Here is a 25,251-nt window from a genome sequence, read left to right on the forward strand (position 1 = left end):
CTTTACAGTGGGGAGAGTAGACAGAAGCAATTTGTACAGAGGATTTGGCACAGGTCCTTGTTTGGGTGTGCAGCTGGGACCAAGACCGCCCTAACAACAATGCCTCCCTGGAGGTTTGCTTCTAATCTTTATCTCCTGTAATCCTCCGATGCTGCGTTTGTGCGGGTAAGGAAACAGGTCATGTGGAGAGAAGGCGGCCAGATGAGGATGTGGACACGAATCTACCCAACCCGATTTGTGGGGGAGTCAGTTCTCTCCTCCCGCCAGATGGGTCCCAGGGATCATCTCAGGCGTTCAGGCTTGGTGGCAAGCCCCTTTAGTCGCTGAGTCATTTCACCTGCCCCATCCAAAGACCTTTGGAGGAGCTGCTTACAACAGCACCCGAAAAGCAGGTTTCCTCTCTGGGTCTGGTTCTCTAGACCAGAAACGGGAGACCAGAGATGGGGTGTATGCAAGCAGATGACACTTCTGGGGTCTTCATGATGACCATGGGACAGGTCCATTGTTAGTATCTGGAGACCAAACGGACAAGGTGGAGCTTAGCTGCCCTCTTTAGTCCTGAGCCCTAGAAATAACTAAAAACGTTACAAGATGAGTTTGAATTTATGTCAATTACACTCAGGTTTCAGGACGTTGCCCTGCGTTCCGTACTCACAGTTTCAATGTGACAGACACCTGTCCACCGGAGTGTGCAGGGGTGAAGACGCTGGAGCCTACGAGGCTGCGAGTTCCAGGAAGGGTTTTGCAAAGGGCTTCCTAGGGGAGGACCCCTCAGCCTGGGCTCCGGCAGATGCGCGTACCGTGGGCAGCTCCGTGGACCCGCAGTGCCATCTGGCGGCATCATCGCGCACTGCAGGGGTCTTTCGTGACGGTTCTAACCCTATGGGCTCAGTCACCCTGCAAATAAGGACACCTACGTCGTGTCAATGCAGTCTTGCCCTTGAGAAAAACAAAAGAGAGACAAGGCGCCTGTTGTAAAATATTATAGACTCAGAAACCAACATTAAGGGATTCTTAGCTGCTGGACCCTGAGAAACGTGGCATGGGGGCATGGGCTTGCATTCCCAACTCTTCAGGAGGCTGAGGCAGGAGGATTGTGAATTTGAGCTCAGCCTGAGATTTATAGATAGACCCTGTGACCCCAAATAAAACAAAGATAACTTAGGATATAGTGACTGTAATCCCAGCATCAAGGGAACCAAGACAGGAGGATGGCCATGACTGTGAGGCCAGACTGGGGTACATAGTGAGAGCCTATCTCAAAAAGGGGCAAGATTGAAAATAAAATTAAAAATTGCAGGGTGGTGCTGGCGCGCGCCTTTAATACTAACACTTGGGAAGCAGAAGCAGGCGGATCTCTGTGAATTTGAGGCCATCCTGGTCTACAAAGCGAGTTCCAGGATAGCCAGGGCCACGCAGAGAAACCCTGCCTCAAAAAACAAAGAAACAAAATAAAACAAACAAGAATCTGTGTCTGTATGTATGCATAAATGCCCGTGTGTGGGTGCACGTGCTCCGTGAATACATGTGGAGCTCAGAGAAAAACTTCCGGGAGTCGGTTCTCTCCTTGCCCCATGTGGGTCTTGGAGGTTAACACTAGGTTGTCGAGCATGGCAGCCAGGTCCTTTACCAAGTTCTGAAGTTGTAATTATGAAAACAATATTTTTGGAGATTCTATCTTTATTGGGTGTTTTGCCCGCACCTCTGTGCATCGTGTGTGTGCTATGCCTGTGGAGGCCCTGGAAGAGGTTGGAACTGGAGTCGTTGATGGCTTTGAGCCGTCATGAGGGTGCTGGGAATGGAGCACGGATCCCCTGCCAGAGCAACAAGTGCTCAGTGCTCTCGCCTGCTGAGCCATCTCTTCAACTCTTCAAATATATAAATAAATTACATTTTTATGTATTTATTTCGTATGCGTGCATGTACGATTGTACACACGTGGAAGTCAAAAGACAACTCCTGGGTCGTCTTCCACCCTGAAGGTCCCAGGGATCGAACTCAGGTCCTCAGGCTTGGTGGCAAGCACCTATACCGCCTGAGCCCTCTCGCAGTCCCCAAATAAAGTTTGGAAAGTGCTGTCTCTCAGTGTGCGGCGGCGGGCGTGACCAGCGCACCTGTGTGGGCGTGGCCTCTTCCTGGCCCGCCCTCCCGAAGAGTCGCCGGGACCGGCGGCGGCGGCGCTGCGGGAGCAGCGGTGTTTCCGTGCAGCGAGGCGGTTCGGATCTGCAGCCACCAGGTGGGTGCGAGGGATCGGCGGCAGCCGCTGCGGGGTCCCTGAGGGGGCCGCGGGGATGGAGAGGGGGCTGCGGGCCTGGCGTCGGGGATGAGTTTCGGGGTCCCTGAGGGCCCCGCCCCGCCCCGACCAGCCGGCTAGAAAAACAGCTGGGGGCGGGGCGGGGCCTTGTGACGCGGAGTCGGGTTCGGGGTCCCCGCAGCAGTGGGGAGGAGCTGGCCGGGCTATCGGAGGGTCGCCGGGCTGTCAGAGGGTCTCCGGCTGCAGCCTGCGAGTGCAAGACATGCATGGTAAGGGACCCTCCGCGGCGTGTGCAAAAGAGTGTGTCAGGCAAGCATGGCGAACTGGAGATACTGAGGCAGGAGGAGCGAAGTTGAAGGCCAGTCTGGGCTACGTAGTGAGGCCCTTTCTGAAGAGAGAGAGAGACAGAAGGACAGATTGTGGGTATCAATGTCAAAGAGAGAGGAAAAAGAAAAGGAAAGAGGGCCAGCAAGATGGCTCAGCGGGTAAAGGTGCTTGCTGCCAAGCCTGACTTCTTGAATTTGATCCCCAAGATTTACAAGATGGGAGGAAAGAACTGACTCCCTCAAGTTGCAAGTTGTCCTCTGATGTTCCATGCACGTCTGTACACACAAAAAGTATGCAAAGGAAGAAAGTGTTAAAGACCAGGCATCATGATGCTCACAAGGCAACCGAATCCCAGAAGTTGTCTTTTGACTTTAATCATAACACTCCTAAGCTGAGACTGGTGGATCTCTGGGCTCAAGGCCAACCTGGGCTACACAGTCAATCCCAGGCCAGCGAGGGGGGCATAGAGAGACCCTGACTATACATATAAATATAAATATTTTTGTTGTTGTTGTTTTTTGAGACAGGGTTTCTCTGCATAGCCCTGGCTGTCCTGGAACTCTCTTTAACCCAAATGCTGGGGTTAAAGCCGCATGCCACCACTGCCCAAATTATATATAATTTTTTAATAAGGAAGAGAGTCAGATTGTGGATACAAGTGTAAAAGGGAGATGAGCTACTATGCCATCCGATGTTGGGGACAGACAGAGTGAATGTGGGTGACCCTGATTGTGTGTCTATCCTATGTGTGTTAGGTGTGGACTGTACACACTCCTTAGCGTGTGTGACTGTGATGCTGAGTCTGTGGTCAGCTCGGTACTTGTGGATGATTTATGCATGTGGCAGGGAGCGAATCTCTTATGGTGTTGGATCAAGGTGTTGCGTGGTGGTGGGGATGGAGTGTGTGGAATTGTGTCAGTGATATGTGACTGTCACAGACTGACTGTTGTCACTCTGGTTGTGTGTCCCTGATACAGAGGTGTGGGGGCATGCGTGCGATTGTGTCTGCAAGTTGGGGTTTGCATAGGTGGTGTGTGCATGCGTGTGCATGCTGCTGCCTGCTTTATGGACCAGCAGGAGTGCAGCCGAAAGCTCACTTGTGGCTGTGGAGTGTGTGTGTGTGTGTGTGTGCACGCACACACACAGTGTGACAAGATGCTCCTCTGTGGGGCAATGGCTCATGGAAGGCTGGCCGTGGTTATCACTGGGCTGGTTCTGCACTTGTGTTAAGACTGTCTGTGGTGCTCCTGGGAGTCCTGGGGACAGCCGGAGTGGCAGATGGCTGTGGCTAAGCTGCGGCTGTCCCTGTGGATGTTGGGTGGGTATCTGGCTGTGGTGTAGGGGAGGCTGCGTCTGGGTTTTGGACTCAGCTGGGCTTGAGATTGTGCCATGGGATGAGAAGTGTGACACTGGCCATGCTGGGGGCCACAGAGACTGACCACTTCTGTGGCTTTGGAGGATGCACCTACATGGGTTCCACACACACCTGTGATATCTTTTGTTTGTTTTGGTTTTTCGAGACAGGGTTTCTCTGTAGACCAGGCTGGCCTCGAACTTTTAGAATTAGGATTTTGACAAACGTTTGAAAATGACACCCACTGAGTAGAAACTACACTCGTTTACGTTTAAAGTTTGATCTTTCTGGGCGAATTCTCCAGCATGAGCTGCTTGCGAGGCTGAGACATGGAAGAGGCTGTTTTTGGCAGCACCAGGATCACCAGAGGAAACTGGGGTCAGGGTGGGGACTCAGTCGGAGGATTATCGCTCTTAAAATTATGTGCCTTAAACCAGGCGGTGGTGGTGCACGCCTTTAATCCCAGCACTCAGAAGGCAGAGGCAGGAGGATTTCTGTGAGTCTGAGGCGAGCCTGGTCTACAGAGCACGGTCCAGGACAGTCAGAACTTGAGACACACCTCTCATCTTAGCCATTGTGATGTGAAGACAGGATTGCTTCTGGAATGAGGCCAGCCTGAGTACATAGTAACTTTGAGGACATCTTGAACCGCCTGAGACCCTGTTTAAAAACAGAGCCCTAGATTGGTGCTGTCTGCCTGTAACCAGCCCTTGGGAGGTGGAGGCAGGAAGGTTTAACCAAAGATGGCTTTGAACTCTTGACCTTCTGCCTCTGGAGAGCCCAGATCTCAGGTCTGCAACACATGCCCGTCTCTCAACTTTTTTTTTCCCTTTTGGTACAAGGGATGGAAGCCAGGGCCTTGGCTATACTAGCTGTGTCCCCAACATCCACCTTTTCTTTTAAGATTTATTTTTATTTTATGTACATGAGTATTTTTCTGCATGCATGCATGTGTACCATATGTCCAAATGTGTGCAATGCCCATGGAGGCCAGGTGTACAGGTTGGGAGCCACCGTATGCCGTATGGGTGCAGGTCCTCTGCAAGAGCAACAAGGGCTGGTAACCACTGAGCCATCTCTCTAGTTTTTCTTTCTTTTTTTTAAAGATTTTATTTATTTCATGTATATGAGTGCTCATGTTTGCATTTATGGCAGAAGTGGGTATCAGGGCCCACTAGAGGTGGCTGTGCTCTTAACCCCTGAGTCATCGCTCCAGTTCCGATTTTTTCTTTTTTAAAAACAGAGTTCATGGGTTCTCAGCCTAGGATCCTCCTCCCTCAGCCTCTAGTGCCAGACTTAGGGGTGTGTGCTGCCGTGCCCGACTCTGAGCTGTGTTCCAAAAAGGAGAAAGTGTGGTGTGTTTTCTAAGATGGGAATGTATATTTTGCTGTATTTCTCTCCCGTTGTTCCTTTTCCTGTGTTGTCTTTCTAATGAGGTAATACATGTTGGCGTGTTTGTTTAGAGAGGGCGTGTGGGCGTGTGAAAAGGGAGCGTGCATTGATTGAGCTGTGTTTGAGATGGGAGTCTGTCTGCCACTGTGTCTTTAAGAAGGACCTAGGATGGGACTTGGTTGATTAGAATGCTTGCCTAGCATGCCCTCCCTGGGCGTGCATAGCATGTCTGGGACCTGGTTCATCCCCAGGACCCCATACGTGAAGTGTGGTGGTTCATGTTGTTTAAGGTCATCTTCAATTTTATAACAAAGTCAAGACCAGTCTGGGCACATAAGACCCCACCTTAAAAAATTAAAAAAAAAAAAAAAAAAGGCTAGGTGTGGTGGCACATCCCTCTAATCCTGGCCTCTGGAGACAGGAAGGATGGGTTTCTGTGAGTTCTAGCCTAGTCTGGGGTACATAGTGAGACCCTGCCTAAAAACAAACAAGCAAACAAACAAACAAACAAACAAATAGGGATGAGAAAGGGGTTTTGTGTTTGCTGACGTGTGTTTGAGAAGTGTGTGTCTGTGAGATTCACCGTCTCTGCCCCTGACTCGGTTTCCGGCATATACACACACAAAACCTCACTTGGTGACCCCTCACCCCTTAAGCAGCCGAGGTGTCACATGGCCACTGCCATCAGTGAGCCATGGCTATCATAGGTGTGTCCCATCCACCCCTGCGCTGTGGAACTTGGCTGCTGTGGTTGGGACCCTGGTCCTGGTCCCTCAAGGTCTTGCCGAGCTCAGGAGCGAACTTTCAGGTTCTCTTAGACACCCCCACCCCACCTCCAGGCTCTATGCTCTACTTCTCTGCTTTCAGGGCTCCATCCCTCATCCCTCCCCTCTACCCCCCCTCAGTGGCCTGACTGGTTCCTGACAAAAACACCCTAAGAATGAGCTCACCAGGAGCCTGCCGCCTCCACATGCCCCGCCCCCCAGCCTGACAGAGGTGGCGCCTCCGGTCCCAGGGCGCTTAGCAGGCTGGGAGCTCTGAGCTAGGGTGTCTGGGGACCTGGGTGGGGGGCCGGGCCAGGTGAGCGGAGTGAGGCGGGGTGGAGGGGGCACTGGGAAAGAGCTGTTAGTATTCTTAGCTAATTAGGCTCAGTTTAGAGTTGTCCTCAGGGTAGAGCCCTGGGTTTGCAAAGGTAGAGGAGAATGTTCCCCAACGAAGACTGCCTGGGGTGGAAAGGGCTCAGGGACAGGGAGCTAGCCAGGATGGGTGGGCAGGGGGATGGCTGGACCAAAGAGAAGCTGTGAGTCTGTGTGGCTCAGACGGTGACTCCCTCAACCTCACCGCCCCCAGGAGCAGCCATGTCTGTGCAGGTGGCAGCCCCCGGAAGCACAGGGCTGGGCCCAGAGCGCCTGAACCCCGAGGAACTGGTGCGGCAGACGCGACAGGTTGTACAGGGGCTGGAGGCCCTGCGGGCTGAGCACTACAGTCTAGCTGGGCACTTGGCGGAGGCTCTGGCTGGACCGGGCCCTGTGGCTGGAGGGGAGCTGCTGGAGGAGAAGCAACAGGTCGTGAACCACTCGCTGGAGGCCATCGAGCTGGGGCTGGGCGAGGCCCAGGTATGTGGGACCACGAGGGGCTCAAGAGAGAGAAGGACCAGGGATGATGAGGGGTGTGTGTGTGTGTGTGGCCTGGTGGGGAGGCTCAGGATGAGACAGATCAGAAGTCTGTCTGTCTGTCTGTCTCTCTTTCTCTGTGTGTATGTGTATATAGGGTCAGGCCTGGTTGGGGAGGCCCAGGGATAAGAAGTGTCTGTCTGTCTGTCTCTCTCTTTCTGTATGTGTGTATGTATGGTCAGCCCTGGTGGGGGAGGTCCAGGGATGAGGGATCATAATGCAGGGGAGTAAGTATAGGTAGTAGGAGGTCTGGAGGAGCCAGGCCTCCAAGGAGGGACTGCAGGTCAGATTGCTTCCCTGGCAAGCATTAGGAATGAGATTTTAGTGTGTGCCATATGTGGTTCTCCTGTAGAACTTGGTCCTGGAGGGAGTTTGGGGTTTCCATTATGAATGGAACCCTGAGTTTCACTCATGGTAGGCAGGGGCTCTATAACCAAGCCACACCCCCAGTTCCTCACTGGGGGATTCTAGGCAGAGGCTCTTCCACTGAGCCACACCCCAGCCCCTCACTGGGGGATTCTAGGCAGGGGTTCTACCACTGAATTATGTCCCTGTTATTTACAGATGAATTTTAGGCAGGCGCTGGGTTAAATAGGCAGAACAGGAATTAACCCTATGCATAACTGGATTGAAATCAGGGGTTGTCTTCAGAATCTGGGGAAGCTGTGTAGAATGAGTGTGTCTGGCCTGATGTGAAGCCTGGGCTGGGGTGGGGCTGTACAGGGACGCACCCTGCACCCACTCCTCCTCATGAACCCAGTGCTTCGCAGGTGCTGCTGGCCCTGTCCGCACATGTGGGTGTGCTAGAGGCCGAGAAGCAGAGGCTGCGTGCGCAGGCGCGGAGGCTAGCCCAAGAGAACACATGGCTTCGAGAGGAGCTAGAGGAGACACAGAGGCGACTACGGGCCAGTGAGGAGGCTGTGGCCCAGCTGGAGGAGGAGAAGAGCCATCTCCAGTTCCTGGGTCAGCTGCGGCAGTATGACCCACCCGAGGAGAGCCAGGTACCAGGGGTGGGTGAGGAGGGGGCACACAGCCCTTCCCAGAACCCCTGGAGACCCTCAGGCCTTTCTTAGTACCCCATAACCCTTCACATACATGTGGAATCCCCAAATCCGCACACCCTTTTGAGCTTCCAAAGTCCCCTCAATGCTCCCATAAAATCCTGTGTCTTCCCCACCTCAAATGTAGTCTCTAAGACTCCTGGCCCACACCTCTGTCAAACTCAGAGCTAGTGTGGCTGAGGCTGGAGGGAGGATGTTATGAGTTTGAGGTCAGCCTGGGCTACATAGTGAGACTCTCCCGAAGACTGGCATGGTGGCAAGCCCTTAATCCCAGCATTCAGGAGGCAGAGGCAGGTGCATCTCTTTGAGTTCAAGGTCAGCCTGGTCTACAGTGAGCCCCTACCCTAGACAACAGAGCTACACAGGCAAGCCTGAAGTAGCTTCAGGGCACTGACACTTGCTGTTCTGGGAACTACTCTTTCCTCTTCCCCACAGAGGCCCGAGTCCCCCCCTCGCAGAGACAGCCTGGCTTCTCTGTTCCCCAGTGAAGAGGAGGAAAGGAAAGGTGGGTGTGTGGGAGCCCTGGGCATAATATCAGAGGGTAGTCATCCAGGACTACAGGCTAAGTCTGGGGCGGGAGCCTTGACCTAAGGGATGTCAAGGCCTCTGAGAAGGGCATGGGGAGGGGAGGGCAGGGTCTGGAAGATGAAGCAGATGGCTCTAGTTAGCAGGGAGGTTGGAAGCTGGGAAGTTAGGCAGGTTCGGTTCTGGCACCTAACATCCCACCAGCCGGTTAGATTCTTGTAATCCCCATGTCTTGCACAAGGCCCTAGTGCAAGAGGTGGCAGTGGGGTGCAGGCTGAGGTGAATGTGGGGTGCAGGCTGAGGCTGCAGTGGGGGATTCCACACCACCTCCCCCAGGTCCCGAGGCAGCTGGAGCTGCAGCCGCGCAACAGGGTGGTTATGAGATCCCAGCTCGCCTGAGGACTCTGCACAACCTGGTGATCCAGTACGCTAGCCAGTGCCGCTACGAGGTGGCAGTACCACTATGTCGTCAGGCCTTGGAGGACCTGGAGCGAAGCTCAGGCCACTGCCACCCTGACGTGGCCACTATGCTTAACATCCTGGCACTGGTATACAGGTGAGGGTTGTGGCTTGTTGGAGGGGCCCCATCTGCGGTGGTGGGGTACACTGAACGATCCTATGACAAGGCATCTGAGTGGGAACAGAATGGGGAAGGCACAGGATAACAAAATGAACAGAGATCTGGAGAGGTGGCAAGACTCAGAGTCTGGATACCAGGGCGAGCCAGGGACGTGAGACAGTGTGGGAACCAGTCATGTGGGAGGACGAGGAGTCCCCTGAAAGATGCCAGGCAGTCCTGGCTCAGTCCAGCTGGTGACCCCAACTTAACCCAGCCTTCAATCCCTGTTCTGCAGGGACCAGAACAAGTACAAGGAAGCCACGGACCTTCTTCACGACGCCCTACAAATCCGAGAGCAGACGCTAGGGCCTGAACACCCTGCAGTGAGCAGCAATTCAGGGAGGGCAGGCTTGGGAGGGGGGGCTGCACGGGCCCTCTGCCTTGGCTAACTCTCCCCCTGCAGGTGGCCGCCACCCTCAACAACCTGGCTGTCCTCTACGGGAAACGTGGACGTTACCGGGAGGCAGAGCCCCTGTGCCAGCGTGCCCTGGAGATCCGTGAGAAGGTGCTGCACCCAGTCCTTTGCCCTGTCACTGGTTCCACAAGCCATAACCCTTGGTGCACCATGCATTTGGTGGCAGTTTCTCCCATATGAGCCCAGAGTACCGTTGCAATCTGTCACCCTGATGAGCTTAAGTGCCATCCTGAATTTGACCTCCTGACCCACCTTATACTCTAAGACCCCATGACCTCTGACATGGCAGCACTCCCACCTGCCATGCTAACCTGTGGCATCTCATGGGCCACCCTATGTGACGGATAAGGTTTGTGTGCATCCCAGGTCCTCGGTGCCGACCACCCTGATGTGGCCAAGCAGCTCAACAACCTGGCCTTGCTCTGCCAGAACCAGGGCAAGTTCCAGGACGTGGAGCGGCACTACGCACGGGCCCTGAGCATCTACGAGGCCCTGGGGGGGCCGCAGGACCCCAACGTGGCCAAGACCAAGAGCAACCTGGTGAGGCATCGGTGGGTCCTGCCCACGGAGCACTGTGGGTAGGGGACCTCCTACTGCTGCAGGTCCCTCAGTACAGAAAAACAGGAGAGAAACCCAGTTCACAGGAGCCTGTGTCAGGCTTTATTGTCATAGCAGATGCCCCTAACATTTCACGCACTGAGGTAGGAGGACCAAGGCACAGGGTGGAGCAGGGACGGTTCTGGTATGGTGTCTGCTCTGTAGTCAGCTGAGGCAGGATGCTGGGGAAGGCGGGCAGGTCTGAGAAGTTCCCAGGCCTAAGCAAGATGCCCACGCCCTGCCCCTGCCCTTCCCGCAGGCCTCAGCCTACCTGAAACAGAACAAGTACCAGCAGGCAGAGGAGCTGTACAAGGAGATCCTCAGCCAGGAGGCCCTGCCTGCCCCACTTGGTGAGCCCACCCCACTGCTCCTGCCTACCCTCCTGTGTGGCGCTTGTTACCCCACTAACCATGTCCCTGTTCCACAGGTGCCCCCCATGCAGGCACAGCAGGTGATGCACAGCAGCAGGTACGCAGGCTCTACCCTGGGTCCTTGTGGGCCTGGTCTGGGTGGGCCCACCATGTCCCCACATGTCACTGTGTCCTCCTCAGGTCCTGCGCAGAAGCAGCTCCTTCTCCAAGTTCCGAGAGTCCATCCGGCGGGGTAGTGAGAAGCTGGTTTCCCGCCTCCGAAGGGAGGGCTTGGCAGGGGCTGCAGGGTGAGTGCTGGGTTTGGTCAGCAGCCTGTCAACCTTCCTGGTGCCTGTCTGTGACTCTGTCAGAGCCAAGGCCCTGCAGTCCTTCCTGACTCACTCTTGTCCTCTCGTCCTCCTCTGAAGGATGAAGAGAGCCATGTCACTCAACATGCTGAACGTGGATGGTCCAAGGGCTGCCAGGACGCAGGTGAGGGGCCAGTGATAGAGCAGGGTGCTGCGGGCAGGCTCAACAAGACAGGAAAGGTGGAGCTTCCTCCTGGGGACTCAAGATAGGGGTGAGTGAGTGGGTAGGGGTATGACGTGGCCCCAGTGTCAGTTGGAAAGGAACTCTGACCACTCCTGTGCCTGCCCCCAGCTCTCAACCCGGCACTTGAGTGAGGCCTCTCGGACCCTCAGCGCCAGCACCGAGGACTTGAGCCCGCGCTAAGTGGACTGGCTGCAGTGGCCACAGCTGCTCAGGAATCAGGGAAGGGCGGGCCGGTGGTGTGGTTATCTGGTGCCCTGCCTTGGTGGCACCTGTGGATCGGGACCCTGCTATCCTCCCTGTAATTAAAGGCTGTACACTGGTCTGGGTATTCGCCTGAGGGTCCTGGGACCTTCCAGCACCTCCTGCAGAGCCATGGGTGTCACCCACAGTCCTGTGCTCAGAGCTGCTGCGCGATCTGCTCGATCCGCTGTAGTGTCTCCTCTGACTGCAGCTGCTCCAGACTGAGCAGTGACAGGCCCAGCTGATCTTCCTGAGGGAACAGAGGTAAAGGACAGGTGTCAAACTGCACATATCAACATGACCGGAGTGCATGGCTACACTAAGAAGAGGACACTAGGACTCTCTCATCAGTGTCCCCAGGCTGACCACTCTCCCTTCCTGGCTATGGGGTCCCTGAGGTGACTAGGAAAAACATGCACCTGGGAGGGAGAAGAGGCATGGGGCTAAGGGCTCACCCTGTGGAAGGGCTGTGCCATCTGCCGCAGGAAGTACTTGGCGACCTGCACACCCTCGTCCACCGTCAGGTTGAGGTTAGAGTCAGTCAGGTGCTCCTGGATCCATCGAGGCAGCTTCCCACGCTTGTCGGCCCGAGCAAACCGCTGTGAGGAGGGAGGGGACAGCAAACCCAAGTTGGAACCCAGGCTGCCCATCACCCTGTCCCTGTGATGAAGTGGGATTGGCTAGGCTGGGGTGCCCAGAAGCGCCCTGAGCTCCACCTTGTCAGCAAAGACCATGAGACCATAGTCTGTTTTGCCCCTGATGGCACGACCCACACACTGGGCTGCATGGCGCATGGCATCAAAGGTGAGAAAGTCATTCTCGCGGATCTGGAACTGGTCCCGCAGGTACTCTAGTCGGGCCTGGGGGATGAGGGAGGAGTCTAAGGTAGGGAGCTAGCCTTTCCCATGTATGATGCCCCCCTTCAGACTCCACTGCTCCCCAACTCACCTTGAGAATTCGGCTCTGGGTGTAGACATAGGGGACTCCAAACATGATCACAGCCCGCCCATAGTGATGCACTGGGGGCAGGACAGCAGGGTTACAGTGCATCCTGGGCTGGTGCTAGGGTATGCTTAGGGTCGCCCCCATGGTGTGGAAAGGGGACAGGACAGGAACCCTCTGCATGCTCAGTGCTCCCCCAAGGGAGCAGCCATGGCAGGGTGGGCAGGTCCACTCACCAAAGTCAATCCCTTCTGACACTTTGCCCCGAGCCACTGAGAGCAGAATGGCCCCACGGCCGTTTTCGCATGCCTAGGGAAGTGGAGGCAGTCACCTCAGCCCCTTTCCATTCATCTGTTGGCAGCTGGCATCCCCTGCCTGTCCCAGGCACCCACCTCCTGGTACTTTTCCAGGGCCACACTGGTCTCTGCCCCATCCTGGGTCTCAATGAAGAGCAGCTTGTTCCTCTGGATGTTCTCAAGGATGCCCTGGGGGTGACAGGCAGGTCAGGCCACAGGGCCAAGCATCCTGTTTCAGCCCACTGCTGTGGCTTCCCATGGAGATCCCTCTCTGGAGCCCCAGATGTCCAACCTCTTTGGCAGCCCAAAGTGGGAGCCGATAACCAACCAAGAAGGTGGGCACAGGGCCCAGAGCAGCTACTGGAGGAAGCAGGACCAACCAGGGTTATCCTGAAAGTTAGTATCTGTCACTGCAATGCTAAGGGACTGAGGCAAAAGTCAGGCTGCCCAGGACAGATCACAGGGTCCAGAGCACCAGTCAAGTTACCCATGCAGCTCAGTGAGAGAGCTCTTTATGAAAAATACACCTCCACCCTATCTCACCAAGTTCAGAAGATGAGTCTAAGGTGCCTCCGAGCATAGTTAAGAACCTACAACCTCAAGACCCCAGGCCATCAAATCTCTATTGTTTTTCTTCAGTGTTAGGGATCGACTGCAACAGCGGCCTACACACTTGCTCTCCCACTGAACTAAACCCAAGCCACAGCCACAGTCTACAGTGCCTGTTCAAACCTAGGCCTGAGAGCAGGGCTCAATGCAGTCACAAGACAGAAGGCCAACAGGCCCTGTACCCCTGGGGGACCAGAATTCCCACGGCCTCATCCACACACTTAGGAGAGCTCCTGAACAGGAGTTCTGGTCCAGCCTAACTCCCCAGAGACCCTGCTTCTCCCCGCACTGGCCCCAGGCCTACTTAGTCTGCAGCATGCGTGCCCCAGAGGTGGGGTGGGTGGCCCCTCTGGTGGAGGGAAGCACTGAAGATCCTGTAGGCTTCTGGTGGGAACGGGTGGGGTGCTGGTAGTACCACTGTCCTGTCCTGTGCCACGTGTCACCAGTGGAAACATGAGGACTGAAGCCCACAGCAAGAGCAAAGCTGAGGGTTTGGGCAGCGGTGGCTTCGCGCACCTACCTGCTCATACCAGGAGGCCACAGTGCTTTCCATGTATTGGTAGCTGGTAAAGAAGGCCACAATGCCGTCGGGGACCACAGCAGACATCTCCAGCAGCAGGTTGCCATAGTTGCGGATTACAGCTAGGGAGAGGGGGATGGAGTGAATCCATTCCTGGTGCCCACTGAGGCTACAGACCTATATCCCCGACTCCTCTTCCCAAGGCTATTAGAGGGCTGTCTGCCACCCCTGAGGTTCATCAAGGCCATATGACAAGTCACAGCACAAGAAACCTATAGAAGTAGCTGTGTTTCTTCCAGGGCCTAATGTCCCAAGGGCCCTGTGCTATGTGTTGAGCCTCAGTAATGTGCCTGGTGGTGCAGAGACCCATGGGAAGCCCAACCCACAGTGAGCCTGCTGAGGGTAGGAAGAAGGTCTGTGTTAGCCACAGGGGCTGGGGTCCTGGTATGGCAGCACCCCTCACCTACCCGAGACCTACCCCAACCAAGCCCACAGGTGACTCACCAATATCTTCCCTGGTCTCAAATTTGGAGCTGATGGCCACCTGGTCATTACCACGGCCAATGATCTGGAGAGTCAGAGTGAAGATTTTGTGACACACGCGGCAGCCAAACGGCCCTTTTCAGTGTCTCATGTAGCCCAGGCTGGCTTTAGACTAGGAGCCTCACTGAGGCTACCCATCCTCCCAAGCCCATGAAGGCTGTTCCCCAACCTCTAAGTTCTGTATAACCAAGGTGATCCTGAACTCCTGGTCCTCCTGCCCACTTCCCAAGCTTCACAGGCCGGCTTCACCACACCTCGTGTATGTACTGCTGGGCATGGACCCCAAGGCCTGCTGTGTGCTAGGCTAGCACTATATGAAATAAGGCCCGGGCTCAAGAAAGGCTCATGCAGACAGTGGATTAGATGACCCTAAGCCTATGGTTGCTTCTGCTTGGGCAAATGCCTGGAGCTCAGCCGTGAGTTACTGGCCTACAGCCACACAGCAACAAGCCCCAGGGAAGGGACCTCTGTGTTTCTAAGCAAAGCTACACATCAGCCTTAGGTAGTTCCAGAACACAGGTCACCACAGCACACACCCATTGGCAACCCTCCCCAGTTCACCATGACAGTGATGGTGGCCAGAGGTTATGTTCCCAAAGCCCACAGCTCTGAACACAGCCGCCTAACCCTGCTGCTAAGAGAGGCCTGCAGACAGGCTTGTCCTTCTGGCGCGGCCCTCCACACAGTTCGTGCTCCGCAAGCATGCAATTGGGCTACACACCTTGCATAAGGGTTAAAGTGTCTGATTCTGTGCCAGGCAGCACCCCAGTCACAGTTGGCTGCATGTGACGCACGAACTGTGGGGCGAACACGCGTAGCACCTTGCAGGGCTCTAAACTCCAAGGCAGAGGCCAGGAGGTGAGAGGACACAGCCCTGCCCCAGGCTTCAGAGAGGCGCATTACCCAAGTCACAGCCAGATGGCACATAGCAAACTCACTCTGACCAGAATGATGACCAAGCACCAGGCCTGCACTGCCCAGTGTATACTTTGCATGGGTGCCTAAGCACTACAGCCCAGGTTGTTGGGAAGAAGCCCTCCCAGGCGCCACTGAGCCCCAGCTGAGCAGCTGGCTGCCCCCCACCTGTCTCACTCACTCACCATTGGGCAGAGGCAGACTCGGGCCAGCGTCATGGTGAAGGTTGCCATTGTGACAGGGTGGAAGTCCAGGATCTTGGGGTAGATGTCCAGTGGGGACAGTGTCTACAACAGACAGCAAGGGAGACCTCAGCAGGATGGGGCAGGAACCAGGACCCCCATGGAGCAACAGCACGGAGTCCTTACCCCAGAGGTGATGATGACAGACTGAAAGCGTTCAAACACAGGTTTGATGGCCAAGGAGGCGTCCATACAACTGTGGGACAACACAGCAGTCACACAGGGCAGAGGGTGGGGGCCAAGGCCTGTCCCATCCACACAGGGTAGCATCTCACCTGAAGTGCAGGATGGGGTTGGCGATGGTGGGGGTCCTGTCGTCAAAGGGCTCGATGATAATGGTAAAACCTGGTAGAGAAGGAGGCTGGTGAGTCTTGTGGTCACCCCGGACGCTCACCATCCAAGTGCAGAACCAGGCACCAGAATGCACGACAGCCACAGCCTGCCCACTCCTCTGCACGGCCAGACCATGACTGGGCTGTGCCAATGCTCAGATGTGGAAGCAGCGTGAGCCAGGGCTTCCCTGCAATTCCTGCAGGGAGGTCAGGACCACCCTTTCCCAGGCAGCTCTGCTCCCCTCGCCTCACCCATCCCTGCTCCCCACACTGCAGCCAGGAAGACACTGTGGAACCTCAAGTCCCTCCTCCCATAACCAGAAATGTGCCCGTGGACTCTGCAGGGTACCCTTGCTCCCAGCGGCCGTGTCAGCTCCATCCCCCAGGCCCACTGGGTCCTTTGAGTCCTTGCTCCAGAGGCACCCTGGGTGGCCAGTGCTGCTCCTCCTCCAAGCACTGCCACACTTCCTAGTATCTCCTTCTGGACTGATCTTTGCTCCTAGCCCCCAGGCTATGTGTGTGTGTGGGGGGTGGTGGATGGTGGAGCGGTGGCTCTGGTAGACCCTACTGTTTCCACAGGGCCGGCCTTTGTTGACTGAACAAATGATCACATTCACAGATTGTTTCACTTGGCAAGAAATGATCAGGTCCTGTGTCGTATTGTGTGAGGACACAGCAGTGACCAACACAGCCTCGGTCTCACCCACAAGGGCTCCCCTTCCCCTGGGGAGCCAGTGAACAGAGACTCCGCTGTGACAGAGGAAGGGGCAGGCCCAGCAAGGGGTGGGCGGTGGTGATTTTCTGAGAGCTAAGGGGATGGGGAGATGATGGGGGGTGCAGGGAAGGAGGTTTCAAGCGAGAATGTGGAGTATTGGTAGGAGGGGGCAGGGAGAACAGTGAAGGCCAAGAGAAGGGGCTCAGTGAGGGCTGAAAGCAGAAGGAAGCAGACAGCTGCCAATAGCCCTGGGGTGGTGCTGATGGCGGGGTATCCTTCGGAGGCTGGTCCAGCTGCAGGATGCCAGCTGACCTGGTTTCCTGGCTACAGTAGTAATCCCTAGGGATAAGCTTAAAAACTCAGTGTAAAGCTGGGGGCAGGGCGGCACATGGACACCAAGCAAAAGCCTCCAGAATGTCCCCCTCTGGCTGAGCAGTGGTAATGCACGTCTTTAATCCCAAAAAACAAACAACAAACAAACAAAAAAAACTAAAAACTAAAAAACCAAACAAACCAGGAATGTCCCCCTCTGCCTCTGTGTATCAGCTTACATCCTTTCCCTCAAAGTCTTCATGCCCAGTGCCATGCTTCTACACCCTGGCCTCTTCTTTCCATAGCTCCCCCTAAGCCTCTTTTCCTGTCCCCAGGGTCTATGGCCCCACCTCTCTACTAGGGGAACCTTGTAAACAACAACCTTACCACGTACATCCCTTGTTAGAGCCTGCTATGGCACCCAGCACCCTCATCACACACGAGGACTCCTCACCCAGTTGAAGGGGAGCTGACCCCACAGCACCCCCTGGCCCGTGTCACACCACTGCCCACCCGCTTTCTCCACTCTGCAGTCAGAAGGATGTGTGGATCTGGACATGGGGCTCACTCACTCAGGAACATTGCATGGCACCCCAGGGCCCTCAAAATAGCTCAAATTCCCAGAACCTCTAATACCCCACCCAACTTGGCTGGGCCCCCACATCGTCCTGTCAGGGCCCAGCAGAGGCAAGAGGGGAACTTACCCTTGGCATAAGTGCTGACAAGAGTGGCGAAGTTAGCAAGGAGTGTGAGCGGGGAGAAGTCGGCCAGGTCAGCAATCTCCAAGGTGTGCAGCAGGGACCGCAGGCGCTCAGCACAGAACCTGAGAAGCGATGGGGTCGAGAGAGGGAAGCCACCTGTTTCCCTGGACACCTGAGCATCGTTTGTGGCCAGCCTGTCCCCACACTGTGCAAGATACCCAGAGCTACCACTCCAGGATGGCACACAACACCACCACGTACACATGTTCACCGCCTGTATGCAAATTCTTGTCAAGCAAGACCCATGGCCAATAGTCACTCCGCTTCTGTCCTGCCACACTCCTCAGCCAGTATCATGGACCCCCATGCTCAAAGACAAACAGCCGCACACACTTTTCCCAGGCTCACAGAGACTGTAACTCCTCCACCTGCCCCTCTACACACACAGGGACACACAGCTGCAGAAGCACCAGGTAGTCCTGCAGTGTTCACTGTCAAGAATAACTGACCTCAGGGCTCCACGGACTCCCTCCACACCCAGCTCTGACCTGACCCCTATCACCAGCGCACGGTCTGGACCTATAGTCCCACTGCGGGCCTCACCTGAGGGGCTTGCGCTGGATGCACACGCGCTGGGCCAGGCCGCTCAGGAAGGCGGGTGGACTCTCCTGCACCACATGCTGCACCCGCAGCCGCCACTTGACATACTCCAGCAGCCGCCGCAGGAAGCCCAGAAAGTGCTCCGCAGTGCGGATGGAGCCTGGCACCGCCTCTGCAGGGACAATGAGTCAGCTGGTACAGAACTGACTCATTCTGTATGAGTATGAATGACTGAGGGGCGTTATGAGGGGCGGAGGTGGGTGGGTCATGGCTCACCCTGCAGCACCTCGTCGGGCAGCACAGGGTTGGCTAGGTGGGCATCTGTCTCCCGTGCTGCACTGGCCTCCCGCAGCCCCTCCACCAGGCGCCGGTACTCGTCCCGCAGCCGCTGCTCATCTGTCTCCTTGATCCTGATGGGGACACGGGACAGGAGCTGGAATGGGGCAGGTGTCTAGGGTCACTAAGGCAGACACAGCATACGGAGCAGGAGCAGAGCGGGCACCTGAGCACGGTCTTCTGCAGGGTGTCTAAGTTGCTCTGGCAGCGGTCCAGAGTTCTGCGGGTGAGATTGACACTCATGGAATCAATGCAGACATTGTCTAGGGAGGAAAGCAGAGAGAGTTGGGCTCAGCCAGGCTTGGGGGCGGGGCAGAGGGGCTGCCACTGTCTGCACACCCTGGCACTCTCCTCACCGATGTTGTGGGCTTCATCGAAGACCACAACAGCCTTGCGAGCCAGCTCTTTGGACACCAGGTCCGCAATCTTGGGGTCCAGGAGGTAGTGGTAGCTGTAAACCACCACGTTGGCATGCAGGATCTGGGCATATGGAGGGAAAGGTTGCCCTGGGCCCTGCTGCCCCGCCCCATACCACTTCTTCCCAGGTTCACAGCAGATGGATGGACAGATAGACAGGACCACCCAGACAAGGCATAAACAGAGGAAGTAGGATGGAGACAGATGGCCCAGGCATCAGGACAACAGACGCAAGCAGACAGATGAGCTGATAGACAGGCAGGCACAGTCCCATGTCTATGACCCCCCACATCTGAGAACCCGAGGTAGAGTTATTCCAAGTTTGAGGCCAGCCTGGGCTACAAATGAGATCCTGCCTCAGAATAGAACAAAACAACTCTTCACCGAGTATCGAGCCAGGAAGTAGGGGCACCAGCCCTGCCGCTGCCCTAGGGCCTTCAGGTCATCCAGGTTGTAGATGCCAGCAGAGAGAGGCACCTGACGTCCATGGGTATCAAATTCCTGGAGCAAGGCCAGAGGATGGCAGGGTCAGGGCCAGCTGCTGTTCAGTGAGTCTCTATCCTCCCTGGCCCGGGCCCTTCCCTATACCTCATAGAAGCGGCAGTGAGGCAGGCTGGCATCCTGCTGGTATTGGGCACGCACATATGAGGCTGTGAGGCTGTGGCACTTGCCATCCACGTCCTTCCCAAAGCGCAGTGGTGTCACCTGAGGGTTCAGGGGACAACTTACAACAGAGTCAGGAGATAGTCACGAGAGTTATGCCAACCCAGTCCTCCAAACTCGGACACCTGGAGTGGCATGTCAGCTGGGGTTTCTGGGCAACTAGACCTGATCTACTATTAGTTAAAAGCACTTCCTGCAGAAATGTCAGAGTGGGACCACTGCTAAGGTTCAAAACTGCCCCAGAGCTGGGCATGGCAATCCCAGTAGTTACTAAGACAGCTGAAGCAGGAGGACTGCACACTCAGGAAGCCTGGGTTCAAACCAAGGGCCGACCTCACAATAAAACGTGAAAGGGAGCTGGGAGCATAGCTCAATGGTAGGCAGAGGGCTTGCGAGAGCACACACAAAGCCCCAGGGGCAATCTATAGCACAGTACAACCAACCAGAGGGCCAGCTGGATGGCTCAGTGGGCCTGACAACCTGATTTCAATCCTTGGGATTCACACAGTGAAGAGAACAGAACAGACTTGCACAAGTTGTCCTCTGAGCTCCATACATGTGCACTGGGCATATACTCCCACTTCCCAGCACGCACACACATACACACACAATATGTGTATGTGTGTGTGTGTGTTGTGCTTAAAAATTAAAATCCTAAGTTTCTCTAGAAATCAAGCTAGACAGGGCTGGAGAGATGGCTCAGAGGTTAAGAGCACTGGATGCTCTTCTAGAGGTTCTGAGTTCAATTCTCACCAACCACACATTGGCTCACAATCATCTGTAATTAACTTAAGCTCCCATAGACTCTGACCTGTCCCATAGGTCCAATGTGAAATTCTGAATGTGACACTCAAGCAGTTTCTGAGCTCGAATGAGCCAGGACCTAACAACTGAAAGAGGTGTTCCATTGGTGGCTACCTCACACTGGCAAAGGGTTGTCTCTGGGGCTTGGACTGGGGAGCCCAGGACTGAGGGTGAGGCCCAGGTCTCACCTCGGGATGAATGCACAGGTTCTTTCTCGAGCTCAGAGCCAGTCCTAAGAACGGCAGCTTCTCCCCTTCCTGCTGCTCATAGAAATTGAGCAGCTTGCGAAGCTCTTCTATGACCTGCTTAGACATAGGAACATTGGGTGGGGCCCTCAGGACATGCATAAGCCCCTGCCCAGCAGGCCAGTGAGGGCAGCAACTGGGGATCACCAAGGCCCAGGGGAGGGGACAGAGCATGGGGTTCGTCCACACTGCACACCTTCTCAATCTCTGGCACAGTCCGTGAGCAGTAGATAAGTTTGGTCACCTCCAGTGGAAAAGCCTGTGGGTGACAATCGGCTCAGCCCCATGCAGCCCTTCCCCACTCCCCAGTCTGGACACTCAGGACGGTCACTTACCCTCTGGTAAGCCACTATCAGTGCCAGCAAGGATACTGTCTTCCCAGTGCCTGAGGGCATCTCCAGTACCCCATGACCCTGAAAGTTGGGCACAAAAGGAACAAGACACAGGCTATCAGAACCCCAAGGACATAAACTCTGGGAACCTCCCTGACACGCTACTACCTGGGATCACAACATACACAACGGTGGAACTGCCATCAGAGTCCCAGGAGCTCTGCTTCTCCTTTTGCTCGAGTTTATTTTTCATTCTTAATTTTCACCCCAAGAATTGAGTACTGGGATTACAGACTGAGCCCTATTTCACTGTCCTTGCTGAGCAACAGAAGGTAAGAACCTTCACCTCTCCAGGTCACAGCACCCCTGCTTCTAAGCGCCTCTATAGCTCTTACTTGGAGCAAGACTGTGAGGACTGCTGGGTGGTGGTGGCACACGTCTTTATAATCCCAGCATTAGGGAGACAGAGGCAGGCGGATCTCTGTGAGTTCCAGGCCAGCCTGGTCTCCAGATTAAGTTCCAGGATAGTCAGAGATGTTACACAGAGAAACTGTGTATCGAAAGAACAAAGCCAAAAAAAAAAAAAAAAGAAAGGAAAGAAAGAATGAATGAATTAATAGAATTGTGGGTCAGAGAAATGGTTTAGCAGGTAAAGGCACCTGTGGTCAAGCCTGATCCCGAGTTCAATCCCCAGGACCTACAGAAGGAAAGAACCAATTGCCTCTCAGAAGTTGTCCTCTGACCTCCTCATGCATACCATAGCATGGATACACACACTCTCAATAAATAAGTAAATTAAAAAAAAAATTTAAAGAAAGTTTGTGGGGGGCTGGAGAGATGGCTCAGAGGTTAAGAGCACTCCTGATCTCCTCAATACAAGAGGTCCTGAGTTCAATTCCCAGCAATCACATGGCAGCTGACAACCATCTGTAATGAGATATGGTCCCCTCTTCTGGCCTGCAGGCATACATTGAGGCTGAACACTATACATAATAAATAAATCTTTTTTTTCTTTTTTTTAAAAAAAGAAAGTTTGTGGGCTGGAGAGATGGCTCAGAGGTTAAGAGCACTAACTGCTCTTCAGGAGGTCCTGAGTTCAACTCCCAGTAACCACATGGTGGCTCACACCCATCTGTAATGAGATCTGGTGCCCAGAACACTATACATTTAATAAATGAAACTTAAAAAAGAAAGAAAGAGAAAAGGAAAGGATGCTTGTGTTCAGGGTTGTGGAGATAGCTCAGCACGTAAAGGTGGTTGTCACCAAGCCGGACAGCCTGTGTCTCATCAACCCACACAAAAGTAGGAAGAGACAACCGAGTTCACAAGGTTGTCCTCTGACCTCAACATACCGAGCCCCTTCCCTTCACCTTCGTTGACTGCAAACACACCAAACGGCCTCCATGTGTCAACACCAGTCAGTCTATGAAAACCTGTCACCCAAGCTACCCAGGAACTTAAGGCAGAGGGACTGTTAAGATCAGCGTCAGCCTGGGCTACAGAGCTAACCTGGACAATTTAGTGATGTCCTGTCTCATACAAAAAGGCAAGAGAGGACTAGGATGTAGCTTGAGCTGAGGGTACTTTGCCTAGCATGTCGGTTCAATTCCCAGCAAACACACACCAAAGAAACAAAAAGGAGTGTCAGTTAAGAGCACTGGCTGCTGTTCCAGGCAGAGCACTGTATTCACAATAAATAAATCTCTTAAAAAACAAACAAACAAGCAAACAAACCACCCTGAGTTGGAAACTGCTGCCTTTTATGTGTGAATTGGCACAATCCTCACAACAACCTAGGAAGGCAATCACCAGCTCCATCTTCAAAAAAATAACTTGTATGTGTGTATGCTATGTGTATGCAGTCTGCACAAGTAGAAGAGGCTGCTGGATCCCCTGGAGCTGAAGTCACAGCTGGTGTGTGAGTGGCGGTCACTGGCATGGGTAATGGAACTGGGTCCTCTAGAAGGGCAGCAAGTCTTCCTAAGCACTGAGCTGCCTCTCCAGTGCCCTCATCAGGCATGGTCTCATATACCCCAGGATGATCTCCAACACATTAGCTTTTTCTTCCTCAAAACAGGGCCCTAAGGTAGGAGGGCTGCTAAATTCAGTGTCTGCTTGGGCTGTAAAGTAAGTCTGGGCAAGTTAGTGAGGTCTCGTTGCATAACAGAAAGGAAAGAGAGGACTCTGGTGTAGCTGGAGGTGCAGGCCCAGCACATTGTTTCAATTCTTTCTACGGAACAGGTACTCTCTATGTAGCCCAGGCTGTAGACACAGGGCTCCTACTGTCTCTGCTCTGGAGTGCTATAATTAAAGGCATGCCCCACCATGCCTGGTCCCCTCACACTATTGTACCAGAGAATGAATTTTGATCCCCTTGCCTCCATGTTCTGAGTGCTGGGATTACGAGCTTAGCTTTACACTGTGCTGGAAATGAAACCAGGGCCTGGTGCACGGACCAACCAAACTGCATCTCTAGTGCTCCTCCCTAGAGAAGCACAGCCATCATTGACAGGTGTTGAAACTGTAGCAAGAGCTTAAATGATGTGACCAAGAGTGCACAGCACTTGGATCTTGGTTTCCAAACCAGGCTGACAAAAAAAAAAAAAAAAAAAAAAAAAAAAAGCCCCTGTGTCCCTAAGACTCAGCCTTGATTCTACTATCAAATCTGTTACTACAATAATTAGCTGTGTGTGTGTGTGTGTGTGTGCATGATGTATGTTTGTGGGTAACTAGGTCAAGGTCATAGGACAACTAACTTTGTGGAGATGGTTTTTTTCCCTCTACTTTTATCTGGTCCCTGGGATCCAACTCTACACTCGTACAGCAAACACTTCACCTACTAAGTCATCACAGCGATCCCTACTATTTATATTTTTAAAAGTCTTATTATACCCGGGTGGTAGTGGCGCACGCCTTTAATCCCAGTATTCGGGAGGCAGAGGCAGGTAGATCTCTGTGAGTTCGAGGCTAGCCTGGTCTACAAGAGCTAGTTCCAGGACAGGCTCTAAATCTACAGAGAAGCCCTATCTCGAAAAACCAAAAATAAATAAATATATAAAAAGCCTTATTATATAGCCCTGGCTAGCCAGCTGCAAATTCCCACTGATTCTCCTGCCTCAGCTTCCCCAGGGCAAGGGTTACACGCATGCATCGGTTAACTAAGTGTTGAGATTCGAGTATGCTAGGCAAACATTCTACCAACTGAACTACAACCCTCCCTCCCCAAATTACCTAGTTATTATTGGAAGCAGAGACGCCCTGGCTAGCCTGGAACCCACTATGAAAGCCAGGATGGCCTTCAAACTCGGGTCAGCCCAGGCTGATCTCAAAACTCGCAGCGATGCTCCTGCCTGGGCTTCACAGCATGCTGGGACTGCAGGACTGGGCCAACGTGCCCGGCCCCTGACCAGAACGTTAGCTAGAGAGCCACGGGCGTGCAAAAGAGAGCACCGGGGGTTCCGTCACCCACCTTGGCGTCCAGCGTACGCTTCAGCTCCAGCATGTAGGAGAACTGCTCCGGGTAGATGTAGTCGTACGGGAAGTAGACCAGCAGCCCGTCCACGTTGAGCCTGGCGGCGGCGAAGCGTCGGTGCCCTGTGCTCTCGGGCAACCCCGGCCTCCGTGCCGCCCGCCCGCCCCCGCAGCGTCTCCCCGCCACGGACCCCGAAGCCACCCGGGCCGGTCTCCGCAGCCTCTCCGCGCCGCGCCCCGGCCCCGGCCCCGGCGACGCCCACCGGCCGCCCCATCGCCCACCGCAGCGAAGACCGTTCTCCCCCAACCCCCGCTTCTCACTTCATGGCGGCTTGCCCCGGCGTCCACTCGCCCGCTTCATGAATATTCAACAAGGGGGCGTGATCTTAGAGCACCACCTTCCTCACGATCCTATTGGCTGAGCCTGCCCGTCACTCCGCCAATCAGAAGATTGGCGCGTGCGCATGGAGGCGAGAGGGCGGGCCCCGGGAAGAGGTGGTGCCCGAGGCATCGCCGAGGATCGCCGACGACGGGGAACAGAAGGTAGAAGAGAGCCGAGAGATCGTTCCAGCTCCTTGACGTTAGCTCTTCCAGATTCTGTCCTGGTTGTCGAAATAGTAAACAGAGTTTAAGGGAGAATAACAGAGAAACAGGAAACTTTTCGGATCCTTCAGTTACAGTGGTTTAGTTGTACCAGACAAGCACGGATTTTATAAATCCGTGTCCTGACTTAACGCAAGAAATCTAAAAACAGCCTCTCCCATTGAGCCCCTACTCTAGCCAGACTCTAACATTCATTAAGGGACCGGGGTGGGGGGGAACCACTCAGCTGTTAAGAGCACTTTCTGATCTCGGAGAGGACTCCCAAGCACCCCATATCAGGCAACTTACAATCGC

The 25,251-nt window shown here is 54.5% G+C and overlaps 2 protein-coding genes across 5 annotated transcripts; one reads left to right on the top strand and one right to left on the bottom strand.

The window, feature by feature from the left end:
• The first annotated feature begins 2,140 nt into the window (after nucleotides 1-2,140).
• Klc3 (kinesin light chain 3) lies at nucleotides 2,141-11,445 on the top strand. Of its 3 annotated transcripts, none has more exons than XM_087908416.1 (13): nucleotides 2,141-2,236; nucleotides 6,678-6,943; nucleotides 7,771-8,001; nucleotides 8,497-8,566; nucleotides 8,923-9,142; nucleotides 9,441-9,528; nucleotides 9,609-9,710; nucleotides 9,987-10,160; nucleotides 10,477-10,567; nucleotides 10,645-10,685; nucleotides 10,769-10,875; nucleotides 10,996-11,059; nucleotides 11,228-11,445. In XM_087908416.1, exons 2-13 carry the CDS (start codon nucleotides 6,686-6,688, stop codon nucleotides 11,297-11,299), a joined length of 1,518 nt encoding a protein of 505 aa, XP_087764542.1. In that variant the 5' UTR covers nucleotides 2,141-2,236; nucleotides 6,678-6,685; the 3' UTR covers nucleotides 11,300-11,445. The 3 variants fall into 3 exon arrangements, with proteins under 3 accessions (XP_087764542.1, XP_085549615.1, XP_087764543.1); XM_085693489.1 differs by lacking the exon at nucleotides 2,141-2,236 and adding an exon at nucleotides 2,502-2,523; XM_087908417.1 differs by lacking the exon at nucleotides 2,141-2,236 and adding an exon at nucleotides 6,319-6,407.
• On the bottom strand, nucleotides 10,258-24,777 carry Ercc2 (ERCC excision repair 2, TFIIH core complex helicase subunit). Of its 2 annotated transcripts, XM_085693482.1 has the most exons (24): nucleotides 24,676-24,777; nucleotides 24,353-24,452; nucleotides 20,887-20,964; nucleotides 20,748-20,810; nucleotides 20,495-20,608; nucleotides 19,428-19,544; nucleotides 19,224-19,340; nucleotides 18,779-18,902; nucleotides 18,589-18,685; nucleotides 18,363-18,496; nucleotides 18,090-18,258; nucleotides 17,490-17,608; nucleotides 15,702-15,771; nucleotides 15,553-15,622; nucleotides 15,370-15,471; nucleotides 14,231-14,294; nucleotides 13,727-13,848; nucleotides 12,694-12,786; nucleotides 12,538-12,610; nucleotides 12,308-12,378; nucleotides 12,076-12,219; nucleotides 11,815-11,958; nucleotides 11,479-11,609; nucleotides 10,258-11,128 (listed from the first exon to the last, which is right to left on the bottom strand). In XM_085693482.1, exons 1-23 carry the CDS (start codon nucleotides 24,678-24,680, stop codon nucleotides 11,517-11,519), a joined length of 2,283 nt encoding a protein of 760 aa, XP_085549608.1. In that variant the 5' UTR covers nucleotides 24,681-24,777; the 3' UTR covers nucleotides 10,258-11,128; nucleotides 11,479-11,516. The 2 variants fall into 2 exon arrangements, with proteins under 2 accessions (XP_085549608.1, XP_085549607.1); XM_085693481.1 differs by having other exon boundaries at nucleotides 10,258-11,609.
• Between the last annotated feature and the right edge of the window lie 474 nt (nucleotides 24,778-25,251).

This window comes from Myodes glareolus, chromosome 1 (genome assembly GCF_982192425.1).
Source record: "Myodes glareolus chromosome 1, mMyoGla1.1, whole genome shotgun sequence".
Taxonomy (NCBI): domain Eukaryota; kingdom Metazoa; phylum Chordata; class Mammalia; order Rodentia; family Cricetidae; genus Myodes; species Myodes glareolus.